We start from the raw sequence: 17,298 nt of genomic DNA, 5'->3' as shown, positions 1-17,298 counted from the left end.
TTTTTTTTTTTTTTTTTTTTTTAAATTTATAAATATTCTTTTCTAGAAAAAGATGCATTTATTCATTAGGTAAATAATACATCAACCAAATTTGAAATGAAATAGAAAATATAATTCAAAAAGCACAATGCTTTGCTGTTTTGCTTTATATCCTCGGGTAACTAGTTTCCTGCGTCCTGTAATAGCACAACACTATTTTGCCCTAATGCAATTGCACATGCTAATATTAGACTTTTCTCTTTTCCTTAAGTAAGCATGGGGATTAGTGCTTACAGTTGTCACATTATGCATCAAGATTGTATTTGTATTTGATTAATGATTTTTCAATTAACTTCAAAATACTTTCTTCCGCCAGCCGCCATCCATAGTTACTGATGAGGTATGCACTGCTTGTGATTTCAATCGTCCTGGAAAAAATTGTCTCCGGAAGCTTGAATGGGTTTGGCGTGGGGAGACATACATGGCAAAGAGAAGGTATGCTTTGTTGTTTACTGATTATTATTGTGCTGGATTGTTGCTGAACCTTTCTATTGATTTAATTTTCGAACTTCAGCGATTACTATCATTTAAAGAGGCAACTTGAGTCTGAGGTTGTTGAAGGAACTGATGGTCAATCACAAAAATCTTTTCTTGACCTACCTAAATTAGAGCAACAAGCAAAGCTGAAAGAGCGCTTAAAGAAATATTGCCAGAAGGTATTTATTTGTGCTGACTCATCTTAGTTAAGTTGAGTTCCCAGGAAAATCTAATTGCTATGCCTATATATATATATATATATATATATATATATATATATATATTTATTTATTTATTTATTTGTTTATAGGCATACAAAAGAGTTCTCAACAAACCAGTTACTGAACTCCGAGAAGCAGGAATCTGCATGCGTGAAAACTCTTTCTATGTTGATACAGTCCGCAGGTAAGATCCTTTTATATCATCTATATACCTGGTTTTGCTTCTAGCATTAAGGCTTTTTGATAGTTAGGGGCACACATTTTTGTTACTTAGAATTTGCAAACTGCTTTGCAAGTGTTCTCATGCAAATTCTTGCTTCCTGTCAAAAGCTTTCGAGACAGGAGGTATGAATACAAAGGGCTTAATAAAGTTTGGAAGGGGAAACTCTCAGAAGCAAAGGCTAGTGGAAATTCTATCAAGATCCAAGAAGCACAGGTGTGTACAAAGTGCTTTCTTTATATGTGCATGTGTGTGTGTGTGTGTGTAATGTATGTATATTTGTTTTCCTTTGTTCTTTGAGCAAGTAAATTTCTGATTGAGCAGGAAAAATATAACTAATCAGTGCTTTTCTTTTTGACCTTCCCAGGATATGGTTGTCGTTTATGATTCACTACAGTTGGCTCACAAATGTATTCTGAATTCCTTCTATGGTTATGTCATGCGCAAGTATGTTTAAGTCCTGAATTCCTTCAAAATGCACAACCATTTTCTGGTGTTTTTTTTTTTTCCTGAATATGTCGTGCTAAAGCTTTTCTCTCATCAGGGGTGCAAGGTGGTACTCCATGGAGATGGCCGGAGTTGTCACTTATACTGGAGCTAAAATCATTCAAAATGCACGATTACTGGTTGAAAAAATTGGAAGACCTCTTGAGTTAGACACAGATGGTATTTGGTGTGCATTACCAGGTTCATTCCCTGAGAACTATACCTTCAAAACAAAGTAAGTTTATTTTCTATTGCTGCATGATTTTTTAAGAACCATTTCTTTGTGTCATATTCTTATATTTTATTGTAACATTTTTGTTTATCATGGTATAAGTGCTTCTTACTTGTGATTTGCTTTTGCTTTAGTAGTGTTATATATTTTTATCTTTTTGATTATGCTGGATTTGGTAATATCTTTATGGAACATATATTTCAGAGACCCAAAGAAGAAGCTGACAATCTCATATCCTTGTGTCATGCTTAATGTTGATGTGGCAAGGAATAATACTAATGATCAGTACCAGGTTAGAGTACATCACTTTACTATTTTGCTTCTCAGTACCTGAAAGACAGTTATATAATGTTTTCTTTGCTGTTTTACACTTAAGCTAGAAACCTGATTATGTGAATATAAATACATTTTTGTGTGTACTGCTGTTTTACAGACTCTGACTGATCCTGTCAATAAGACATACACAACCCACAGTGAATGTTCAATCGAATTTGAAGTGGATGGACCATATAAGGTGAAACAGAGGCTTTTAATGAGTTAGCATATTTCTATCCTTGTTAATTTCTATTTTGTTTAGTCTCCCATGATATCTAAATAAAACTGGTAATGTCTTTTGCAAGCAGGCCATGATTCTTCCAGCTTCCAAGGAAGAAGGAATTTTGATTAAGAAGCGTTATGCAGTTTTCAATGATGATGGAACACTTGCGGAGCTGAAAGGTTTTGAGATCAAGCGTAGAGGTGAGCTGAAGCTCATAAAAGTTTTCCAGGTAATGCCTTCAAAAACAATTGTCTAACTCTGTTTTGCTTTATTTCACCTGTTCAATATAGAACTTTATTTTCCATCACTTAATATTTTTTTCTGATTGATTTCTGAATTGAAATCTTGAATCACCACTTTCGTGCAGGCTGAGCTCTTTGATAAATTCCTGCATGGATCCACACTAGAGGAATGCTATTCATCTGTTGCTTCTGTTGCAAACCGTTGGCTTGACATGCTTGATGTATGCCCCATGGGTTAAATCTATGTTTTCTGTGCTCCCTACTCAAAGAATGATGAAAATTTTCAGTATATTGACTATTAATGTTCTATATGCTTAAGTGACTTACATATAGAACATTTTTCCAGAATCAAGGGAAAGATATTGCTGATAGCGAATTGCTTGACTATATATCAGAATCAAGCACAATGAGCAAGTCTTTAGCTGATTATGGTGAACAGAAGTCATGTGCAGTGACCACAGCAAAACGTCTTGCCGATTTTCTGGGGGATGCAATGGTTAAAGATAAAGGATTGCGTTGCCAGTATATTGTTGCATGTGAGCCAAAGGTAAGCACCTATTTTTGCTTGGTTGAAATTAATATCCAAAGCTTAATACGGAGTATGATTTTCCACTGTGTATAATACATTATTTAGTGATACACGCACACTCATTCACGGAGATGTATAAATAGAGATGGAACTGGAATTCTCCTAGAGAAAGAATGATGGTAGTTTTCTTTTATGAAAGATCACCAAAGGTCTTTGGACAAGAACAGGTGTTAATTTCCATTTCCATTGTCAATGAGTTCATTAATTTGTCTTCTCTAGGTTAGCTTATACTGGTTCCAGTTTTGTCAACTTGGTGTTCATAGTTTATGGTTCTGCCTCGATATCACCAGTAACTATTGTTGTTTCCCTTAGGTTTTTGAAGTTGTTATTGAATTGTGTGTGCGTACTTCATTCTTATATTTTTCTTGCAATATGAAAGAATTAGCATCTAAGTTGTCATTCATTTTATCATCTATTGAAACCAACATTTTTGCATTTCTATCAAGCCTAGATTAATCTCCTTTGTGAAAAATAGTCTATTGTAATGCTCCCCGACTAGCTGTTGGGCATTAATGTTTTCTTCTTTAGCTCTAGTTTGCATTTACTGTCCCAACCTTGATGAAACTATCAATTATTGTTGTTTAACATAGGCTTTTATAGTTAAGAGATCATATTTCATACGTATTGTATTTTCCTGCAATGTGAAAATAGTGTGCACCTAAGCACTGTGCAACAATTGAAGTCTACATTTCTGCATGTCTATCAAGCCTAATTAAACTCCTTTGAGACACATGGTCTAATGTTGTCATCTACTGGACTTGCTGTTGGTTTTAAAGTTTTGCTTGTATAGCTCCTTAATGCATTTCTATCCCAAATTTGATATCATAGTTACTGTGTTGGCTCACTCTTATGCATAAAATCATTTACTGTACTAATCTTTCCTTGGCTGTTAAAATTAAATGGTAAAAGGTTGCTAAAGAACACACATAAGGATTGATACGTTTTCCTTCCCACATTTTGTGATGTGAGAGCCTTGCTTACTTAGTCTGATCTTCACTATGTTTAAACAAAAATAGCTTTATGCTGTTGCAATAATTTTTTAAAAATCTTTTGCTTCTCTTTTTTGTCACCTGTTTTCCTTTTAATAGTTTTTAGTTCTTAACTTTAATGGAAAGCTTATGTCGGCAGGGAACTCCGGTCAGCGAGCGGGCTGTTCCTGTTGCAATATTCGAAACTAATACTGGTACTTTTGTTTTAACTTAATAGGATCTATTTTTCATTGTGCACATAATGGTTTTAAACTTTTATGCATTTGGCATTTCAGAAATCATGAAGTTTTATGTAAAGAAGTGGTGCAAAATTTCATCAGATGCTGGGATCCGCTCTATTATTGATTGGTCTTATTATAAACAAAGACTTAGTTCAGCAATCCAAAAGATAGTTACTATCCCAGCTGCCATGCAGAAGGTACAGACTTTTATAATTATTCAATAATACTTCTATGATTTTCCTAAAGCAAGTTGAGGATTTTTTCAGGTATCAAATCCTGTCCCAAGGGTGGCTCATCCTGATTGGCTGCATAAAAAGGTTCGTGAAAAGGAAGACAAATTTCGTCAACAAAAACTGAATGATATCTTTAGTTCAGTGAACAGAGATGACATTGCCAAGCTGAATTTTGATTCTACTGCAAGTGGGGAAGCTCTGCAGAATGTTGAAGATATAGAGGACTTCAGGAAGAATAGTAAATCTTCCCCGTTTGCACCTAGGCCTATTGTTCATTCTCATGGAGTGAACAAGGGTCGTGGTTTAGTTAACTCTAGTGCTCAAGTAGATTGCTCACTCAATGATCATGGCAAAGATGCAAAAGATATTGACAAGAATGTAGATTACCAAGGATGGCTGCAATCAAAGAAGAGAAAATGGAAAGAGATGCGTGAAAATAGAAAACGACAAAGGTATATTATTTCATTTATTTGTTAACCTTATTTGATTAAAATAGAAATTCGTACAATGGAAGCAACATCCCGTTATTATTGCAATCCTTTTAAAATTTAAAACTTAACAGTCAGCATAAAAATTAGTTTACCATGTAGGACTCCAAATAATAAAAAAAATCTCTACAGAGGGTCCTTGAGGGGTACTACTGGACCTGTGGTGCAGAGCATGGGACTATAATAGAAGTCACCATTCTATTGAGTTTGAGTTGATGACAAAATCCCTGGCTACTGTTATGCCTTTTGAATGTGGCACTTGCCCAGAAATTCCTTTTGACTCATCAAATATATGGGAAAAGATTATATCATGATTTTCTCAACACAAAGCTATAAATTTCAATGTGTCATAGATTCTGTAATTGAACTGCAATAATCACATATTTTAATCAGCCATTAAAGCTAGTACAACCTGTTCTCTTGTTCTTCAATATTTCCTGATTATGTTTCTTACGCATTTAAAAATCCTCTTTTTGGCTCATTTAGGTTATTATTATTATTATTATTTTTTATTTTTATTCTGCTAGGTTTGATAACTCGAAGACATTAAACCACCTCAATGGCGGTGGTGAATTTCCTGATGGCATAGTCAACCGCAGACAACCTCAGAGTAGAACTGGGGTTAGCTCATATTTTGAGAGGCATGAATTAGCACTTAGACGCTGCCACTGGCAGGTATTGTAGTTATCATGTATTCTATTGGTTATTTGATAGGCTCATTTCTTAAATGTGTAACCTCAGCAACCTCCACCCTCATTTATTTATTTATATTTTTATCCACTCCAGATAATTCAGCTGGCACCAAGTTCTCAGAACGGCCAACTCTTTGCGTGGGTGGTTGTGGAAGGAGTTATGCATAAAATTTCTGTCAATATCCCCAGAATATTTTATCTCAACTCTAAAGCTTCTGTCACAGAAGAGTTTCCAGGACGATGTGTCAATAAAATACTTCCTCATGGACGCCGCAGCCACAATTTGATTGAGGTCATCTACCTGAATAAATGTTTGCTACGTTACGATAGCATGATTCCGATTTTATTTATGCTTGTTTCTTTATCTGTCTAGGTCATAATTGATGAAGATCAATTCAAGGCAGAAAGCAAGAAATTAGCAGCTCACCTTGCTGATCCAGAAGTGGAGGTAGATATTCCCAGAACCCAAATAGAAATGTATTCAAAAGCATATAAACATTTTGTGCTCTTAGTTCACATAGATTCTTCAACCATTTTTATGTTCCATTATTGCAAAGCTACTCTGTCAGCCAAAGTTGAGTCTTACAGTTCTATATGAATTGAATAAATTTAAGTTACACTTGGCTTCCTAAAATTTTTGATTATTTTCATAAACTAATATATCTTGAGAGGTTAATGTTTTGCCAGTAAAAATCATTATTTGAATATCATTTTTTGCAGGACTTTTTCTTATTGCAGTTTTTTTCTTTGTTTTTTTAATGTCAATGTTATTTCAATAACACTCTACTTCACCTAAACTAATTATTTCAGGGGATCTATGAAACAAAAGTTCCATTGGAGTTCAATGCTATTGTTCAGATTGGTTGTGTTTGTAAGGTGGATAAAGCAGCTAAGAAGCGGAATGCCCAGGATGGCTGGAGTCTCTCTGAACTGCAAATGAAGACTTCCACTGAGTGTCCATATTTGGAGCAGTCAATCTCTTTCTTCTACTTGTATCATAGGTAAATTATATGCCATGATTTTACTTGTTACGTAGAGTAGTTAATAGTTTCTGAGTGCTTTCATGAGCTGATATGAATTGTAAGTCTTTTTCCTGCACAATCTTGCTATGTTATGTAAATCCTTCCTCATGTCTATCAACATCTCCTAGTTATAGAATACTTGGAGCAGGTTTATTTATTATTATTATTATTATTATATTTTTTTTTATTAAGAGTAATTTTTAAACCTAAATTATTTTTATTAGGTTTTAATCCTTAAATTAGTCAATTTTGACCATTCAAGAGGCAGTATGTGACTAATAAAGTGAACTGGATGTTTATAATACTAAAGTAATTTTTTTTTTTTTTTTTTTGATTATCTATAGAATGAAAATTTAGGTGATCATCATCTAAATGGAACAATACCTGAAAAACTTTTGTAGAGTCAAATTTTTGTGATTCAGTTCATGGTGCTCTTGCTTACACCAAGTTGCAGGTTTCCTAACAAATTTGTGTTTATACAGTATTTATTTATTTCATGTAAATTCTTTTCAGTGTGTCAGATGGGCGAGCTGTTTATGTTGGATATTTTCCTCCATCCAAGACAATTTCTGTTGTAGTTGTTAATCCTTTTCAAAACAAGGAATTAACACCCCATATACTTGAAAGGCTATTCCGTGAGGCTTGCCAAACACTGTCTTCTCATCCTCCGATGGAAAAAGAAGGTATCACTTTCAAGGTGAGCTTGACTTTCATCAAATAATAGCAACTAGTTGTACTCTTATTATTGCCATTCTTGCAGCAATATCAAAAACATCCTCATTTGATTTGCGATCCACTTTTCTAGGTGGAATATGTTGGGTACATCAAGGATGCTGAAAGGAATCTACAGAGACTGATTAATGATTACAGGTTGGTAATGCATCATTGTTACTACCATAGGGCTCATGTAGTCAAATAATATTACTTCAGTCCCATTTCCCATTTGAAGTTCAAAGTTTATTTTTTTTCCTCTCTTTATTTTATTTTATTTTAATTTTAATTTTTTAACATTCTAAAGCCTCCTTGCCTATGCTGTATTTCTTTAATACTATGTTTGCCATAAAGTTAATGAATAAATGTATGGTACAGAGGAAGAGGTTCTCAGAGCTAAACAAATGTCTATATGTCTTAAGTTATCAATACCAAACAAATTTTTAGCACTTAATTGCCAACCTGATTATTTGAGTAGAGGCCATTGTATGTAAACATTCATAGCTGCACTGAGGTAATGCTTATTTATCCATATAGATGCCTATCAAAATGTTTGCTTGGTGTCATGCTAATAATAATTTTGAAGAATAGCTGATTGCACATGAGAAAAGAGGCATATGAGAAATATATATGAACATCAAGGACCAAACCGAGCATGCAGTCCTATCAACCCTGAAGATTGTTTCTCTTTTAGCTTTTGCTGATATTATACATGCTGCCAGTCAATACTTTATCTTCCTCATATATGTGTTACTGACAGAAATCAGCATCGTGGACCTGTAGTTGCTATGATCGAATGCCCTAATCCACAGTTAGTTAAGTCTGGCATACGTGCTTTGGATGATTTCCCTTGTTTGACCATCCCTTGCAATGCACGTGAGAGTCAATATCAGGTAATTTAAGTTCTGATTGCAACTGGTTTAGAAACAACATTTGCTCTGGCATATTACCTTCTATATCTATATATTGGAAATTGTTAAGGCATTGTTGTTTTCAGGCTCTTGGTTGGCAAATTGTTGCTGCAAAAATAGGAATGCAGAGATGTGCAGCATCATCTCAGTGGCTGAATGAGAGAATTGCACTCTCGAGATATGCCCATGTATGTTTTCTTTTTTGTTCAATTGATCCATTGATTCATTGCATAACCTCATAAAGAGTTAAAGACATTTGTTTCTATCCAAGTACCTAACATTGATATTGGGCCAGATTCCATTAGGAAACTTTGAAGTTGACTGGCTCATCCATACGGCAGATATATTCTTTTCTAGAGCTCTCCGTGATCAACAACAGGTTCTCCCATGTTTAACTAATGATATTTTACTACTTGATTCTCTGTTGCAATGTTAATGGTACTACCTGATTCAAACTGTTGGTCCATGTCATATAGAGTTCTCTGTCTTCTTTTTTCTTTTGTTTGGTCATTCATGAAACCATGAAACCTGATTTATAATAAAGAATCTTGTTAAGAGTCCCACATTGATAAAATAAGAGAGAATATATGGATTTATAAGGCTATGGGTTAGACTAGCTAATTGGTTGGATTCAATCTTTTAGTGGTTTGGCCCATGTGCATTATAGCCAGTTGAGTGACCCTAACAAATCTGATATTGATGTAAAACATTGTTGTCAGGGGATTTATTAATACATCACATCCTTGAGGGAACTTGCGTTTTCTAGCTATCATGCACAAATGTCCTTTTTGATTTTTTTAAATGAATACATTTTCCTTTCTCCTTTTTATTTATATATTTATTTTAAAAATACATAATAAAATCTTATTAAGAATGAAAGTCAAGGTATTCCTTTTGGAGATAAGAGACCCTCCTATAGCCAAGAAACAGATTAAAAAAAAAAAATAAAGCCCAAAAACTTATCTGAATATTATGACTACTTAATCCTTGAAAGACTTCCCATTGCTGACTTGCTGTAGTTCACAAAGATGCTAATAGTGAACATATCCCTAACCCACTTGACTTTTGTGTTGTGACTAATCTTCTTATAATTCATATATTTCCATCCTTAATGGATTGATAAAGATGAACTCTATTGAATTTCGTAGATTCTATGGATATCTGATAATGGCATCCCGGACTTGGGAGGCACACATGAAGAAGCATCTTCTTTTATGGATGAGGTTAATTTAAGATACTTTCTGTTGAATTTAATTTCAGTCATAACTTTATTTTCTCTCTTCATTTATTTTTACTGTAGTCTCCTGTAGCCTTCATTAGCTAACTGGAGGTTTCTCCAAAGCAGGTCAATCAGCCAGTTCTTATTTACCCTGGTGCATATAGGAAAATTACTATTGAGCTTAAGGTCTGAACTTCTTCCTTCAAGTTATCTTTGAGCAATTTGCAGTTGTATTTTGCAGATAGACTTACAGACTGAGGTTATACTGTTATTAATGTTCTCACTAATTGTACTGTTATAATCAGCTTCTTCACCTGGCTGTCAATGCTCTTTTGAAAAGCAATCAAGTAAATGAAATGGAAGGAGGAACTCTATTTGGATTTGAGCAGGATTTGAATCCTAACATACATGTTGCTGATGAGCATTACTACTTGGATGAGACTACGTCAAGTGCACCAGCATTTCGTGTCCTCAAACAATTGATCCAAAGGTGTCTTGCAGATGCAGTTACATCAGGAAACAGATTTGCTGATAAAATATTGCAACATATGTACCGATGGCTCTGCAGGTTGTCCCATTTCTATCTTTCAGTACACTGGAGGGGGAGGATAATTCTAACCAATGACCATAAGCTTACAACAGTAGTTATCCCCAAGCAATTCCCCTTCTTTTTGAAATGTTGCTATGGTGCTACCTAAAATACCACCTTTTGGGTTTGTTGGGGAGGGGGGCTGGGTGGTTGCCTTCCAATTGGTATGCTATGGACCCTGGTGCAACAAGTGTGCTGTGGGGTCTACAAAGCATAGATATCTCTAAACATTTACTTTAAAATTGATGAGCAAAGTCATGAATATTTACTGACAATGTTGATGAAAATTACATACCAACTGTGGTGAACATTTGTTATGGGGTGTACAAAACAAGGTGGACTAGGATCCAGTGGCCTACAATATAATTTTCCTTTATCTTCCATGTCATGTTTTCCTTCTCTTAGTATAACTTTTTTTTCCTGCATATGTTGCAGCCCCCAATCACGACTGCATGACTCAGCTCTCCACAATATGCTTTACAAGGTAACATTATGCTTAAGTCATATCTGGGATTGTTTAAATGAACAATTATCATGCATGCTGAGGTGCAGGACACTACTTGCAACTGAAATTGGAAGGCTTTTTTTTGTTTTTTGTTTTTGTTTTTGTTTTGTTTTGTTTGTTTGTTTGTTTTTTTGTTTTGTTTTGTTTTTTTGTTTTGTTTTTTTTTTTTGATGTAATGGAGATTTTGTTGCAAATATTTTACTAAACATAATGATTTCTTAGTTTTCATTCATACAAATTAAGCATGCTGATTAGATTGAAAATTATCGTACTGTACTTGCAAGTTCAAGCTCTAATTTTCTTGATTGTTTATTAACTGCCAGGTTATGCAAAAAGTGTTTGCATTGCTTGTAGCTGAACTTCGAAAGTTGGGTGCCAAAATTGTATTTGCTAGCTTCTCAAAGATTATAGTTGATACAGGAAAGTCAGATTTATCTGCAGCCAAAGCTTACTGTGATAATGTAATAAAAACTCTACAAACAAGGTTGGTCCTTGCCCGCATTTTGTAAGACTGCAACAATGAGATTTTGATAATTTTTTCTTTATTTACTGTTTCTTATGTGTTTTTCTATACTTCCTGTCTAATGTTTTCCACAGAGACTTGTTTGAGTGGATTGAGCTTGAACCATCTCAGTTCTGGCATTCCTTACTTTTTATGGATCAGGTGGGCACATTGTGAATTCCTTTTAATTATTCAGTTAGCTTTTCTACCTTGCTCTTGTTCATTCATGATAGAAAGCTAGGCAGATGATTGTTTTGACGAGAGTACGTGGACTGGGAAGGACTTTTTTGTCACAGCAATGAATTTTTATCCATATTGATTAACTAGATCACAAAAATCTCTAGCATTGTTTGGGCTGGGTGAAAAGTGGAAGGTAGAAATTGATGTAAAGTAATTGGGGTTTTCCCACTGGTTTATTAGGAAAGAGGGAGTAAAGTGGAGGGTTTTGCAACTTGTCTAGTGACAGGTAATATGGTTTGTGTTTCTAATCATTACCCTTTGGATATAAATTTACAAATCCAAGTTATATCAATCTGACATTTGAAGAACTTTAATATATTTTAAGAGTGTTTAATATGAAATTACCACATTTCTGCTTTTCTCATGCAGAGAGTCTTAAATTCAAAGATAGCGAAAAGAATAAAAAAGAAAAATGAAAAACCTGTACCTTGAAATTCAAAGATAATGAATAGGATCTTGGAGCTCCTTTTATGAACCCAAAAATGCTTATTTTTCTGTTTCTAATATTTCAGTGTGTTTTTGACCTAAGAAAATCTGTAAAATATATTAGTGGTTATCTTTGGTTCCATATTTTAGCCCTCATGTTCTTTTTCTTTCATCTCTTTTTCTCACTTGTCCACTTTTTATGACAGTACAACTATGGTGGAATTCAAGCTAAATTTAATGGTGGCTCATTAGATGCTGATTCAGAACTAAGTTCTGGAAATGTGCATGGTGATTCTCAAGTAGACATTGTAGCAAGCTGGAACACTGCAGAAAATTTACCAAAGGAAATACAGGTAAATGAGTTACTGATTTATTGGATATGCATTGGCTTATTGCAGTAATAATTGTTAATAGAATTGAAGTTATTTGGATACAACTAGTATTCTGCCTGAACCCGTGTCTCTCTTATTTGCAGGATCACTTCATTTTAATTGTTTCTGAATTTATGTATCTACCATGGAGATATTCACAAGAACAAGCTGCTGAACGAGCATCCGCAAAGAATGGAGATTTATGCACCCCATCAATCACAGCTGCACTTGCGGAAACATTTGATTTGCAGATGGCAGAATATTTAAGGAAGAAGGTATATATATATATATATAAATCTGTTCAAATGTGGTTGCGCCTTCCCGTGCGGTCGTTGCGGTTCACACCACTCAATGTTAGAAAATGCACTACTCAATATTAGAAAACGCACCACAATGAAAATACACAAAAATACCAAAAAACATACTACACCCCCAAAATAATACACCATACCTAGTGGTGTGTTTGCTAACACTGTGTGATGTATATTTGAATACTTAGTGGTGTGTTTTTTGGTGATGCGTACCTAATAATGCATATTTGTGTGGTGTATTTTCTAACATTGAGTGGTGTATATTTGTATACATAGTGGTGAGGGCGCACTGACCGCACGTTAAGGGGCGGCCACACCTGATTATGACCCTATATATATATATATATGTCTGGATTCAAGTCACTACCCGTGCTTAATTTGTTATCTCCAATTACTTTTGTACTGAACACTTGTATGATCATGTATGACAGATCCAAACTCACTTCACAGACAAACTTCTAAAAATTGTCTGCGATCCTAGTCTTCAAATGAAGAGGGCTGGCAAATCCCAACAGGAGAATACAAACTCCCAACTTTTGAACAATACCCAGCAGCAGCAGCAGGGGGATCCGGCACTGGAGTTCATTAAACATGTGTGCGCTGTTTTGGTACTTGACCAGAATGTTCAACATGAAGTTCTTGTAAGAGAGAATTCTTTCTTCAAGTAATAAATATGCATGCATTTACATTATCATGTTATTCACTGCCACTCTGAATAATATAATGGTGCACTGATGCAGGTCATGAGGAGAAACCTATTGAAACTGGTTCGCGTGAAGGAATTTGCTCCAGAGGCAGAGTTCCGCAATCTGTCTCCCTCCTTTATACTCCCAAATGTCATCTGCAGGTAATAAAAACAAAGAAAAGAAAAGAAAAGAAAAGAAAAAGTCTGCAATACAAATTACAAAGTGGTTGCTTACCTGAACTGTTATGTTGGCAGCTACTGCAATGACTGCAGAGACCTCGACCTGTGTCGAGACCGAGCTTTACTTTCCCAGGAATGGCGCTGTGCGGTCCCTTGGTGCGGGCAACCTTACGACCGCGAAGCATTGGAAAACGCTCTTCTTCAGATCGTGCGCCAAAGGGAACGACTGTACCATCTTCAGGACCTGGTATGCCTCAAATGCAGTCAGGTTAAAGCCGCGCATTTGTCCGAGCACTGTGCTTGTGCTGGAGCGTTCAGATGCAAGGAAGACATCTCAGAATTCCGTAGTAAAATAGAGGTGTTCTTCAACGTAGCCGTAAACCAAAGATTTCAACTCCTCCAAGAATGCACATCATGGATCCTTGAAATAACTTCAACGGTTTAATACACCTAATTTCCACAACATTGATACTCCTTGTGTATATATAGATTTATATAGAACGAGTACACATGATCACTAGGGTGATTTTAAAGTTATACGTAAAAATAACGATTGAAATTGATATATATATTTTTTTAATGAAAGTAATTATCAGGCAGGTTTATTGAAAAGATGTGTGCCTTTTTCAGTTCGGGTATGATTTCACATGAAATTAACTTACGTTACTATATCAAAGCTGATAGTTCACATGTTTACCAATTGTCATGGATTAAAAGGATAAATATTCGACTAAAGTAGTTTTATTTTTTCGATTTAGCTCTAAATGTCTTTCTCGGTTGATCTAATTGAATCGTCTGTAATTGTAACTTGGTATTTTTTTTTTTGATTTTCTCTCTATTATTACTTAATTTAATCTTTGACTATAGTGATTTTATATAAATTAGTCCTTGATTGTAGTGGTTAATACTCAATTTAGTTATTGACTATAGTATTTTTCTCGATTTAGTCTTTGATTCTAATAGTTGAGGACTCAATTAGATAAAATCATCAAAATCGATGATCCAATTAAGCACAAAAAGGCCTTTAAGATTAAATCAAGAAAAATTAGTATAATCAAGGATTAAATTAGGTATTAATTCGATATATATTAACCCAAAGGTGTAGTTCAAGTGACAAATGAACTTCTTTGTGAAAAAGAGCTTCGGAATAACTTTGTTTGATTCCCACAAGTGACAATTCCTCTTGGGCCAATAAAATTAAATATGGGCAACTGACACGATTTGCTAAGGTTAATGGGTCAGAGTTTCAAAATGAACACAAACATAATTTTTAAACCAATTGCTATGATAGACACGTTTAGGTTTCGAGTCCACAAGACATTGTATGACACGTTAATTTGTTTAAAATCTATTAGACATGATAATATAATTTTTTTAAGTAAATAAAACATTATAAGAAAATCTTTTTTTTTTAAATAAATGTATAATTAAATCCAACAAAATAATAAAAATATTCAATTCATAACATACCATAATATTCGTAAAATGTTAAAATAATATATAAAAATCATAACTAATGCTAATATAAGTAGGTTAAACATGTGCTTAATTGGTCAAGCAAATTGACTTGTTAAGAAATGAGTTTTAACGGAAGAACCCGTTAATAACTTCAAACACCTTAATACGAAGTGTAACACTTGTGAGACTGTTTCACGGTTTTCAATATGTGAGACGGATCGAGTTGTGAATTAGTGGGTCAAATCTTTAACATCATTAATCAAAGATCTGACCCATCTCACAAATTGAGAGCTGTGAAATGGTCTCACGCAAGTTTTTACTTAATACTAAACACTTGTTATTTTATTATTTGGTTTCATATTGAGTTAATTGGTCTTGTCTCAAATTGTTCGCTTATTTAGTTATTTTAATACTTTAATAATATAAATGAGGCACAACAAAGAGTACACAGGGATCCACTGTAGCATTGACTAATTTGCAATCATGTTAATTGTTAAATTTTGAGTTCGAACCCTATGATTGCAAATTATGTTATGTTAAATTTCTAATTTTATGTTTATTTTCGTAATATGGTAAATTGCTCATTGGTTACCCAAAAAATAAGTCATTTTATGTTTGGGGTAGAATGAGTCATTTTTTTGGGTAGCATATAAGAATTAGAACCAAAATAAATAAATAAATAAGTATATATATATATATATATATATATATATATATATATATATATATATATATATATANCGGTTTAATACACCTAATTTCCACAACATTGATACTCCTTGTGTATATATAGATTTATATAGAACGAGTACACATGATCACTAGGGTGATTTTAAAGTTATACGTAAAAATAACGATTGAAATTGATATATATATTTTTTTAATGAAAGTAATTATCAGGCAGGTTTATTGAAAAGATGTGTGCCTTTTTCAGTTCGGGTATGATTTCACATGAAATTAACTTACGTTACTATATCAAAGCTGATAGTTCACATGTTTACCAATTGTCATGGATTAAAAGGATAAATATTCGACTAAAGTAGTTTTATTTTTTCGATTTAGCTCTAAATGTCTTTCTCGGTTGATCTAATTGAATCGTCTGTAATTGTAACTTGGTATTTTTTTTTTTGATTTTCTCTCTATTATTACTTAATTTAATCTTTGACTATAGTGATTTTATATAAATTAGTCCTTGATTGTAGTGGTTAATACTCAATTTAGTTATTGACTATAGTATTTTTCTCGATTTAGTCTTTGATTCTAATAGTTGAGGACTCAATTAGATAAAATCATCAAAATCGATGATCCAATTAAGCACAAAAAGGCCTTTAAGATTAAATCAAGAAAAATTAGTATAATCAAGGATTAAATTAGGTATTAATTCGATATATATTAACCCAAAGGTGTAGTTCAAGTGACAAATGAACTTCTTTGTGAAAAAGAGCTTCGGAATAACTTTGTTTGATTCCCACAAGTGACAATTCCTCTTGGGCCAATAAAATTAAATATGGGCAACTGACACGATTTGCTAAGGTTAATGGGTCAGAGTTTCAAAATGAACACAAACATAATTTTTAAACCAATTGCTATGATAGACACGTTTAGGTTTCGAGTCCACAAGACATTGTATGACACGTTAATTTGTTTAAAATCTATTAGACATGATAATATAATTTTTTTAAGTAAATAAAACATTATAAGAAAATCTTTTTTTTTTAAATAAATGTATAATTAAATCCAACAAAATAATAAAAATATTCAATTCATAACATACCATAATATTCGTAAAATGTTAAAATAATATATAAAAATCATAACTAATGCTAATATAAGTAGGTTAAACATGTGCTTAATTGGTCAAGCAAATTGACTTGTTAAGAAATGAGTTTTAACGGAAGAACCCGTTAATAACTTCAAACACCTTAATACGAAGTGTAACACTTGTGAGACTGTTTCACGGTTTTCAATATGTGAGACGGATCGAGTTGTGAATTAGTGGGTCAAATCTTTAACATCATTAATCAAAGATCTGACCCATCTCACAAATTGAGAGCTGTGAAATGGTCTCACGCAAGTTTTTACTTAATACTAAACACTTGTTATTTTATTATTTGGTTTCATATTGAGTTAATTGGTCTTGTCTCAAATTGTTCGCTTATTTAGTTATTTTAATACTTTAATAATATAAATGAGGCACAACAAAGAGTACACAGGGATCCACTGTAGCATTGACTAATTTGCAATCATGTTAATTGTTAAATTTTGAGTTCGAACCCTATGATTGCAAATTATGTTATGTTAAATTTCTAATTTTATGTTTATTTTCGTAATATGGTAAATTGCTCATTGGTTACCCAAAAAATAAGTCATTTTATGTTTGGGGTAGAATGAGTCATTTTTTTGGGTAGCATATAAGAATTAGAACCAAAATAAATAAATAAATAAGTATATATATATATATATATATATATATATATATATATATATATATATATATATAT

The 17,298-nt window shown here is 33.4% G+C and overlaps 1 protein-coding gene across 2 annotated transcripts in view; it reads left to right on the top strand.

Annotated features, from left to right (window-relative positions):
- The window catches only part of LOC116004969 (DNA polymerase epsilon catalytic subunit A-like), a 22,042-nt gene extending 6,329 nt beyond the window's left edge, over positions 1 to 15,713 (top strand). Inside the window, exons 16-50 of one of the 2 annotated variants that reach the window (XM_031245172.1) lie at positions 356 to 474; positions 554 to 695; positions 827 to 921; positions 1,068 to 1,173; positions 1,325 to 1,404; positions 1,502 to 1,678; positions 1,880 to 1,967; positions 2,109 to 2,189; positions 2,299 to 2,442; positions 2,581 to 2,676; positions 2,802 to 3,002; positions 4,173 to 4,227; positions 4,309 to 4,451; positions 4,521 to 4,939; positions 5,503 to 5,650; positions 5,762 to 5,959; positions 6,041 to 6,115; positions 6,478 to 6,668; positions 7,203 to 7,386; positions 7,495 to 7,559; positions 8,161 to 8,293; positions 8,398 to 8,499; positions 8,607 to 8,690; positions 9,460 to 9,534; positions 9,657 to 9,716; positions 9,836 to 10,098; positions 10,555 to 10,603; positions 10,948 to 11,108; positions 11,222 to 11,288; positions 11,999 to 12,145; positions 12,268 to 12,438; positions 12,906 to 13,115; positions 13,215 to 13,321; positions 13,415 to 13,828; positions 15,591 to 15,713. In XM_031245172.1, the coding sequence (XP_031101032.1) occupies positions 356 to 474; positions 554 to 695; positions 827 to 921; positions 1,068 to 1,173; positions 1,325 to 1,404; positions 1,502 to 1,678; positions 1,880 to 1,967; positions 2,109 to 2,189; positions 2,299 to 2,442; positions 2,581 to 2,676; positions 2,802 to 3,002; positions 4,173 to 4,227; positions 4,309 to 4,451; positions 4,521 to 4,939; positions 5,503 to 5,650; positions 5,762 to 5,959; positions 6,041 to 6,115; positions 6,478 to 6,668; positions 7,203 to 7,386; positions 7,495 to 7,559; positions 8,161 to 8,293; positions 8,398 to 8,499; positions 8,607 to 8,690; positions 9,460 to 9,534; positions 9,657 to 9,716; positions 9,836 to 10,098; positions 10,555 to 10,603; positions 10,948 to 11,108; positions 11,222 to 11,288; positions 11,999 to 12,145; positions 12,268 to 12,438; positions 12,906 to 13,115; positions 13,215 to 13,321; positions 13,415 to 13,784 (4,806 nt within the window). In that variant the 3' untranslated portion in view covers positions 13,785 to 13,828; positions 15,591 to 15,713. Of the gene's footprint in view, positions 1 to 355; positions 475 to 553; positions 696 to 826; positions 922 to 1,067; positions 1,174 to 1,324; positions 1,405 to 1,501; positions 1,679 to 1,879; positions 1,968 to 2,108; positions 2,190 to 2,298; positions 2,443 to 2,580; positions 2,677 to 2,801; positions 3,003 to 4,172; positions 4,228 to 4,308; positions 4,452 to 4,520; positions 4,940 to 5,502; positions 5,651 to 5,761; positions 5,960 to 6,040; positions 6,116 to 6,477; positions 6,669 to 7,202; positions 7,387 to 7,494; positions 7,560 to 8,160; positions 8,294 to 8,397; positions 8,500 to 8,606; positions 8,691 to 9,459; positions 9,535 to 9,656; positions 9,717 to 9,835; positions 10,099 to 10,554; positions 10,604 to 10,947; positions 11,109 to 11,221; positions 11,289 to 11,998; positions 12,146 to 12,267; positions 12,439 to 12,905; positions 13,116 to 13,214; positions 13,322 to 13,414; positions 13,952 to 15,590 lie in introns of those variants that run through there. The other variant, XM_031245171.1, reaches the window with a different exon arrangement.
- The last annotated feature ends 1,585 nt before the right edge of the window (positions 15,714 to 17,298 follow it).

This window comes from Ipomoea triloba, chromosome 14 (assembly GCF_003576645.1).
Source record: "Ipomoea triloba cultivar NCNSP0323 chromosome 14, ASM357664v1".
NCBI lineage: Eukaryota > Viridiplantae > Streptophyta > Magnoliopsida > Solanales > Convolvulaceae > Ipomoea > Ipomoea triloba.
This window is presented reverse-complemented; position numbering and strand designations above follow the sequence as displayed.